This window comes from Pollicipes pollicipes, unplaced genomic scaffold (genome assembly GCF_011947565.3).
Source record: "Pollicipes pollicipes isolate AB1234 unplaced genomic scaffold, Ppol_2.1 Scaffold_4881;HRSCAF=5763_pilon_pilon_pilon, whole genome shotgun sequence".
NCBI lineage: Eukaryota > Metazoa > Arthropoda > Thecostraca > Pollicipedomorpha > Pollicipedidae > Pollicipes > Pollicipes pollicipes.
Genome location: NW_023596576.1, coordinates 40375367 through 40384429, shown reverse-complemented (window position 1 = coordinate 40384429; position 9063 = coordinate 40375367). Strand labels below are relative to the sequence as shown.

The window sequence follows — 9063 nt, the reverse complement described above, 5'->3', positions numbered from 1 at the left end:
ACTAGAACGACTGAATCGACAGCGAGTCGGCTGGGACGTAATGACCCTTCAGCCCCTGACCGGGAACGAACCCCATTGGGTACCTTGACCGGAAAAAATAGCAGTCTCACTAGTGTCCAGTGAAGCGGATCTAAATGAGGTCAAAACTAAAAAAGTCATCCCATCTAAACCAGAAGACCTACATCCTTCCGCAAAATCCGCTAATGAAACAAATTTCATAAACATTATCAGCCTGCACACTCGTGATCACAGGGCAAGAACACTAATGCCCTGGGTTGCAGCCTCTGCGAAGCTGTCTGTTGCAGTCTTCGTGGGATGCTCCCGTTAATGGACCATGACAGTGCTATAAGATAATATGAAAATATGGGTACATGTAAGATAAGATGCGACACAACACATGAGGTGAGATGATATTTCAGATAATATAAGATATAGTGCAAGGCAAGACATAACGCGAGGTAAGATTTAAGATGGATAAGATATACGATTGAGATAAGATGATCTATAAGATTAAGATAAGATAAGGTGTTAATGAAGGGGTCGCAATATTCCATTTTCGTGCGATAACAGCCGCGCTGCAAGTGTCTGCAACATGGTGTCTGCGCGGGCAGGCGTCTCCTGAAGTAAATGCTCAATGGTGGGACGATATCTGGTGGGACGATAGGCATAGATCGGGTGTGGCTAGCAAGACGATCAGAGCAAGCTGAATGACAGGTTTTTCGTTGCTCACCTGAGAACGATCGTTAGCTCTAAGGAATGAGGTGGTCGGAATCCCCGGAACTGTAGATGTTCCTGTTTTGGGAAGGGAGGCTGGCTGTTTTTTTACCGCGGTCTTGTCTAGTCCTCAAGTGCGTCTTACGCATCCCTGGAGAGATTCCTTAGGGTCGCCGGTAACGGCAGCAAGTGCATATGTCCCATGTCGTCATTTTGTAGTATGTCAGCCCCTATGCGTCCAAGTTCATAGACGTCCATGAGAGACATGCGCGTAAAAAGATAGCGATCACAGCTCCGAGAGGGAGCTCACCGCGCCTCTTCACGTCAACAGTACGCTCATACGTGAAGTCTTCAAAAGGAAACTTGAACGGGCAGGCTTAAAGCGATTGTTCATACACGGTCCGATTTAAGGGGCCGAATTTCAGCATCATTGGATGCGCAATCGGGGACGATGGATCTGGCCCTTTCGATGGACACGCTTGCAAATAGAGTCAAAGTCGGGCTCGTTCGCGCGTCGTCCCGGTCTCAGGCTGCCTCTCGGTTGTTCAGCAGATCACTCGATGTCGGCAGCTAAAAGCTCAGCGAAGAGAAACAAGGGTGTTCAAAGGAGACAAAGCTCGCCAGCGGGCACGGGACGTGGCTCCCGTTACATTATGCTGTCCTAGGAGCAAAGAAAGCTCGCCAGCAGGCACGGGGCGTGGCTTCCGTTACATTATGCTGTCCTAGGAGCAAAGAAAGCTCGCCAGCAGGCACGGGGCGTGGCTTCCGTTACATTATGCTGTCCTAGGAGCAAAGAGAGCTCGCCAGCAGGCACGGGGCGTGGCTTCCGTTACATTATGCTGTCCTAGGAGCAAAGAGAGCTCGCCAGCAGGCACGGGGCGTGGCTTCCGTTACATTATGCTGTCCTAGGAGCAAAGAAAGCTCGCCAGCAGGCACGGGGCGTGGCTTCCGTTACATTATGCTGTCCTAGGAGCAAAGAACTAGCGTGAGGTTTGGCGGTACTCGGTAGCGCGAGCCGTTGCATGTGTTGTAAGAAGACGAGCAGAGACATTTTTACTACGCCATCTTCACTCTTTGCATGTAGGTGCTTGGAAATACGCCCATACAGGCTAATCACGTTAGAACCCGGACAAATTCGGCCGGTTTGCCTAGACCCGAGACATGATAGCTTTCTTTTCGAATGGCGGCGAAGCAAACGCTGATGACACTCGTGAAAAGCGGTTTCTCTTGCTACTCACATCAGAGGGCTTAGCTGAAGACAGCCCATAAGTGGCATGTAGGATCTCGCAAGATAAAGAGACCGCCTCGCCTCCGCCTCGTCGATGCTGGTACATGCGGTTAGCGGCGCCGTTGGTGGGTTCAGCCTCTGACGTTTTAAGATCATTCGGTGGGATATATAAACCGTCCCAGCCCACATGCGGTCACTCGCTGGTCTCATCATCAACAATGAGGGCTGTAAGTATACCAAAACAAACTTCGTGAATAATCTCAAAGCAAACAAGTGATATAGCATAGCCCGACAGTGCGCATAGCCTGGTTCGTTGGTGGGTGCTGTTTAAAAGCGCCGTGTTTCACAATGTTTGTGTCCTTTTCAGATCATTCTTTTCTGCGTGGTGGCGTTGGCTGTGGCCGACCAGGGGGCCAAAATCATTGACCACCAGTACGGCATCGAGGAGGATGGCTCCTACGAAGCCAGGTAAGATTCGCAATAGTAATTGTTGTTCTTGCACGCACTCTTTATCGGCGTAATATTTCGATGAGTGTTTAGTGAAAGTGCTAGCCTATGAGATTTTGAACTGGAGTTGCTAGCCATGCAAAACTTACGTGGCTTACCTTAGCAAAGAAACGTAGCAGCTCTTGGACAGTCCACGCTCTTTGTTCCTTATTCACCTCATCAACATGTACTCATCATATCCTGGCTCCTTGTGCCCAGAGACGCCATATACCAACCAGGAAAATATCTGCATATTGGGTTATACTTATCCCACGTCATACCATGGGGGGCCTGGAGGCTCTGGCGTTTGCTGTTACGAAGCCGCAGGCTAAGTAAGTCTTAAACTATTATACCAAATTCAGCGTCAGTGTACCGGACGGCGTGCTTTCTTCAAACTAATATCCTCGCAGGTTCATGTAGCTTTACCTGCAAAAAAGTCACTTCTTCAAATAACATGCTGTATACCCTGCCAGGAAATTTTTGTCCAAACCATAGACTTGGCAGTAGTCGGCCAGAGTGCAGCAGGTATCACCTTTTCCGACGCAGGTCTCGAATACGTGATGCTCCGGATGGAACCAAACTAGACCAGGCCATGAAGGGTTGACGAGAGTGTAGCCCTGTGTAGTCTGAGCAATGTCCATCCCAAATATTCACGTTTTACACAATGCTTTGCTTGTGCCAGGATAAGCTATAAATCAAAGCCAATATACCCATTCCGTCCAAGAAAATTGCCAAAGCCGACCAGGCCCAAACCTAGCCAACCACCTTTCCAGCAGATCAGTCGCGAACTGGCTCCTGAGTGTTGCGTCAGTGGAACTCTGCATGTTGAGTTAACATGAAAGACAGACCAACTAGCGCACTGACGAATGTTGTTGGTGTGGGCTGTTGATGGTGTCAGTTTTTTTTACATAACCTCCTTAGCAACGGACAATCCCAGATCTGTTAGCGCATCGCTCGGCTCCCGCGGCACGAAACAGCTCACTGGCTTATCACCATCGAGCTATCCGAAACCAAACCGAGCTGTTATAACCGAGCTGTTATAACTGAAGGTAATCGAGGGTTACCAGCCTCCTTTTGCTTTGAGTGCCGGCTCCTGCACCGACGGATAGGATGGGTGCTGGTAGGCATTCCGTTACAACTTCGAGTCCCAGAGACAGCACTCTTCTTTTCCCGACCATGCCCTCGGCGGTGGCAAGCCGGCGGCTAGGTTTTCCTCGGATAGGAGTGAGCTGCTCCAAAAACACAGATACATGTCCTGGATTCGAATGCTTAAAATGAAGCAACAACCGGAGGCCACGGACTTCGAGTGCAGTCTCTGTCGCCCTTTTTTATTTGCTTTCCAAGCGTGTATGCTGTTTACGCCTTATTCCTCCCAAAAGCACTTCCAGAGTCAAAGCGGTTGAAACGTTTATGTCCAATCGCAGCTACGAGACCACCAACGGCATCACCGCCAACGAGGACGGCATCTCGTACCCGGGCAACGAGCCGGAGACTGGCAACTACGTGAGGACTGGCTCCTACTCGTACGAGTGGGAGGGCGTCACCTACACCGTCGACTGGACTGCCGACGAGAACGGCTTCCACCCGGAGGGTGACCACCTGCCCGACTTCAGCCACACCCGCGAGCACATCGGAGGCGTTGCGGACTCGGTGTAAAAAATCCAGCAGTCGATAATAAAAATAATTTGTTTGGTAAATTAATCTTCAGTTAGAATAATCAGCCCTTAATGTAAAACAGCAACATTATATATTTTCGTCTCTGAGCAAAGGTCCACCGTCATGTGTGTGTGTGTTGTGTGAAAATCGTGCTGCGTCCTTGGTTCATCTGTTGTGACAATGTCATACACTTTTGCGAGGACTTCTGGATATTTTCCTACTTGATTTGTGTGGAGGTTGGCAAGAAAATGAGCATGCGGCTGCAATTTTTGCGGAGGGCATTTTCGCCTGTTTGGTGGTAGTTCAAGTGAGCAGTGGACAGTTGTAAACTATGTTACGCACTTACAATTTGCAGCGAGCGTTTCCGTCCATGCAGTAGGGAACACATCCCCTAATTTGGCACATCATTTCTGCAACGCTTGCGCGGGGTCACTGTTCCCCGTCCGTGGGTGGTGGAACGCCTGACGGAGTGCATGAACGAGATTGCGCCTTCAAAACATGTTCCCTAACTTTGGCTTTCCTGAATGAGGCAAAGCTCGTGGTTTGAATAGGCATTTTCGGCCTCAACAACAGACCCAGAACGGTGGAATGTTGTCACTTCTGCGTTGTTTTGTTCCGGTGACATCATAGTGCTGTCGCCATCGGTGCTACCATATTTGGGAGTAACGCCAAAAGTACTATCGACTAAACTTTCGTAGAATTGTGATCATGTGAAAGGCAAAGGCGTGACACGAAGAAAACATAGTTTCGAATGAAGATGGAATTACTCCACTTCAGACATATTAAAGTGGGACCATTACTTTAATGTTAATGTACCAGTTACTTTAATCTTGTAACTGGAGTGGAATCTGTTACGTAACGCGGGCTAGATTGCGCATTCCAAACCACCGGTAAACATTTACCACCAGGGAAAAAACAGGAATAAAGCTTTCATACAACTTGCAGACATGTCACCTGAATGTAAAGCGAGGGCAGCTTGAAGGGGTCCTAACGAAAGGAAGACCGCGGACGGGGACATTGGCTTGCCCGGGAAGACACTTAGGTAGAGATGACTCGGATTACTCGGTAGGTAGTTGACTCGATTCCGCGCTTGCCAGCGAGCAAGCATGCACATATAAAAAACGGCACGACATCCAACATTTATTTCAGACCAAGGGAGCCAACTCCACGCTTCTCGTCATCTCAACATGCAAAGATGGATGAAAAGTCGAAGCGACCCACAGGCTGCTCACAGGCACTAAAGAAAAGCTCACGTGTGGCAAATAGATCTCCGTCCCACAGGACATATGGATGTGCGGGCTTCGCTCCTTCGCGGGAGCCATGACACAGTACAGGCTGACCACGACGGCAACAGCGTCCACATGCTCGCTTGTTCATGCGGTTCCTGATTCACGTGGTTCTCCTATTCATGTGATTAACTGATGTGGTTGGTGCACGAGCGACCGCGTTTTAATTTCATTATTTTGCGTGGAATGCGAAACAGGTTATTAAGAACGCTACTATGGAACGTTGGCGAATACTCCGGCCAGTCAACGCCGAGAGGCCGGCGTGATACAGCTGGGATTCGAACCCAGGCCTCGCGGGGGCGAGGGTAGTACACACCACACCACTATCCCACATCCATGACTTAGTGTACACAAAACGATTTTAGGATTGATAGCAAAGTCATCGCCGTAATGGACGGCAGAAGGAACATCCTTGTGAAGAGCGTTCAGGAAGTTCAGTACGACGCCTTCCGACAACAACGGCTCAATTTTCTATGGAGGTGACTAGAACACGAAGCAAATGGCAAACTTCAGCTATAAAGAGGGAAAGGCATTGCATCTAAATTACAAACGCAATTCCAATTGCAAAATTGGAATTGCAATTGCAAGGCATTGCATTGCACGGGTGCATTGAAAGATGTTACGTTCAGCTTACCCACATGCACTATACGTGTCTTTCAACCCGATATTAATTCTATGGGCACGGTCGAAATTGAAATACGAAATCAAAATTGCGCGGAGCGTGGACGCTGCTGCACTGAAACTGTAGCAAGGGCGACCTGGTCGGTTGTGGGACGGCAGATATTTTGGCCAAAAAATAGACTTAAAAAAATTAAAAAAACATGAAAAATTCAACTCTGAAGCAGCACGGTGCTGCGTTGTGGCGGAGATACAGTGGCATCCAACACCCTTTGAGACGCTCGTTAATGTATTGGGCCTGGTCAGTTGTCGAGCCTTGGGAACAGCGCTGAAAGCTCAGGGAAGCTCAGGCTGCCACAGGGCAGTCAAGGATATGTTTCAAGTCGCCTATCGCCGGCCGACGACCATACGTTACTGACCCGGTAACAACGGGAACAAAGTATCGTCACAGTGCCTAGCCATCGGGCTCTTCTAGGCAGTTTGGTCATCAGGCTCTTCTAAACAGTCTGGCCATCGGGCCCTTCTAACCTGTCTGGTCATGGGGCACTTCTAAGCAGTCAAACTGCCCCAATTCTGCGGCCGGGTAGCGTTCGGTACATTGTCTGAGCGGGGGCCCAAGTTGCCGTTGAACTGGTACCGCTGTGGTGTTCTAGACGTCCATGGCACGGCGCAGCACAGTGCTGTCCCCTGTGAAGTGTAGCCCAATGGAACACTGCTATCTTGGCATTTTGATGTTTGGAAACAGGAGCAAAGTTGAGTCTTGGTAGGGGAAGGGGCACCAGGGATGATAAAGGACCCCGTGTCGCTGAAAATCTCCCTCCCCAAAAAAGATGGCCCCAAAAAGATGAGCACACTTGAATTAGGAGAAGGTCCAATTTTCTTAACTTCATTGCTATTTTGATATTTTTAACGGAAGTACAGCTCAGAGCTGCCGAAAGATGCAGTTTTGGTTATACATATAGGATCCCGGAGCTAAACGTAAATTGCAGATAGCAATACCGCCAAAATGTGTACGGAGATGGCCGACTCCGTGCACCTGGGCATACTTATTCATTCTTCAGAATTGAATAATTAAAGGATGATATTACACCACTTTAAATACACACGCTCTAAAAAGGATTGGCTTACGTTTGTGTGGAATTATGGGTTTAAATCGACATTCTAAAGGTCATTTCCGGCAGTTCGTTTTATACCCATTTAAGACATCAAATCCTCTTGTTTCTGAAATAGACGCACGCGAACTTGTGCGGTCTCTTTCATGCGCCTACACGAAAGTCACCCAGACATGTATGTCGTCATTCGATTTATTCTTTCGAAAGGTCACATGATTTGCTCTACCTGAATGAGGATATGGTGGCCAAAGCCAAAAATAATATGGCGAAAGGAGTATCCGTGGTTGATGGGAAAAGGAATATTTTTTCTGGAGTGCGTCAACACGAACCGTCACCACCACAGACAGCATTTGACTAACAACCGACATGGAGCCACTGACTGCATGTCCCTATGATGAGCCGCGTTTTGCGATGCGTGACGCATACATTTGAGGAGTTGTAGTAGTAATGACAGACATGGGGCAAGATTCGAGCATCGAATAAATCAAGAATAATACCGTTACTGAGAATGCAAAGTCGAATGCAAGTGAAAAACGCGATATCACGGAAAAACAGGCAAAAACACACGAGAAGAGGTGAAAACACGGCGACTCGAAAAGCGACATAAAAACGACACGAAACACACACGAAAAGAAGGCCACCGGATTGTTGTGCTCTTTGTCACCAAATACCGTGTAGAGCTTTTTTGCTCGACATCTGCCTTTAAATTCACTCACTGGTTACAATTTCGAAGGTGATTTTCTACTCACCGTATATGTAGTGCCAAAGTCATTACGGAAGAGCGGGAGAGTTGCTGCGGGAAAGAGTTCAAACTTATGTTGCAGCACAATCACGAGGAACACAATCATAATTCAGACTCAGTCTCATCAACATCACTTCCACTTATGCTAATATTGCTTGCATCTAATCAGGTGGTGGAGCTAACAATCTACTGCAGACGGTAAACCGCTTGAGACCCTGTTTTTCGCCGATAGCTTTCACACCCGCTATCTGGCAGAACGTTTGTTGTTGCACAAGAGGGATAAATGAATGCCCACAGAAACTTTTTAAGGTTCGTTTACATTAGATGAAACGCAAGGGCACTTAACGTTCCCGCGTGACGTTAGAAAACACAAAAAATATTCGCCTGTGGTTAGAGTGTCGTGACGGGGCGGAGCTATGCTCTCACACCAGCTGTAAGCCCCGCCCTGCCTGATTTTTTAGCCGACGGAGTCTGATCCTTGACCGGTCTGCTCCACTCTTGCAGTGGCTTGGGAGACTCAGCTCAGAGTGGCTGCCAAGATGACTCACGCTGCTCGTGAAAGCCCGAAGGGCGCCAACGATATCTTCAATTTGCGATTTCTGACGGTTTATGGCATTGAGGAAAACTGCTTTTACGAATGCACCCGAACATGCAATTACCAACCCTGATAAGTGACATTGGCTTCGGTAACATGGGAAGGAGTCCTGTTACAAGCAGGCAGTGTATAAATGGGCGGGATTAAATATCTGATGTCACATAAGGCTATTTTTCGAGTTTAATTTCATTGACGTAGCCGTGCCTTTTGTGGTACAACGCAGTTGAAAATATCTCGCGAATGCCAGTCACCTGGACCCACTATGGCGTAGACGTCACCTTACGTAAAACAATGCCGCATTCAGAATCGATCAGTGAAAAAGATGTGGAGCACAAGTTCGAACATGCAAGCCTTAGAAACAAAACCCTGACCCCCAGCGTTGCAGTCTCCATAGGCCGCACGACGTCGGCCCAGCAGTTACCATTAAGCGGCGGACAACGAGCCGACGAGAGTGATCCCGCGTCTGGAAGATATACCTTTGAACACCTTTGGACACCGTACGTTTCGTTGATCTGCGCCATTTAAGATTGATGACAGGAACGGGTTAGCATTTACAGCATCGCAAACAGGTGCCGGAGCCTGGTAGTGGTGGAGCTGGAAGAGTAAATCTCTATTTTTCGTGTTGC

The 9063-nt window shown here is 48.4% G+C and overlaps 1 protein-coding gene across 1 annotated transcript; it reads left to right on the top strand.

Annotated features, from left to right (window-relative positions):
• The first annotated feature begins 2073 nt into the window (after positions 1 to 2073).
• Positions 2074 to 4286, top strand: LOC119101659 (endocuticle structural glycoprotein ABD-4). Its single transcript, XM_037225074.1, has 3 exons — positions 2074 to 2169; positions 2310 to 2410; positions 3853 to 4286. Exons 1-3 carry the CDS (start codon positions 2161 to 2163, stop codon positions 4082 to 4084), a joined length of 342 nt encoding a protein of 113 aa, XP_037080969.1. The 5' UTR covers positions 2074 to 2160; the 3' UTR covers positions 4085 to 4286.
• The last annotated feature ends 4777 nt before the right edge of the window (positions 4287 to 9063 follow it).

Excerpts from the sequence above, each read along its gene's own strand:
- LOC119101659 (XM_037225074.1), top strand. Across the intron at positions 2,411-3,852 it reads GATGGCTCCTACGAAGCCAG|CTACGAGACCACCAACGGCA; the intron begins GTAAGATTCGCA and ends GTCCAATCGCAG.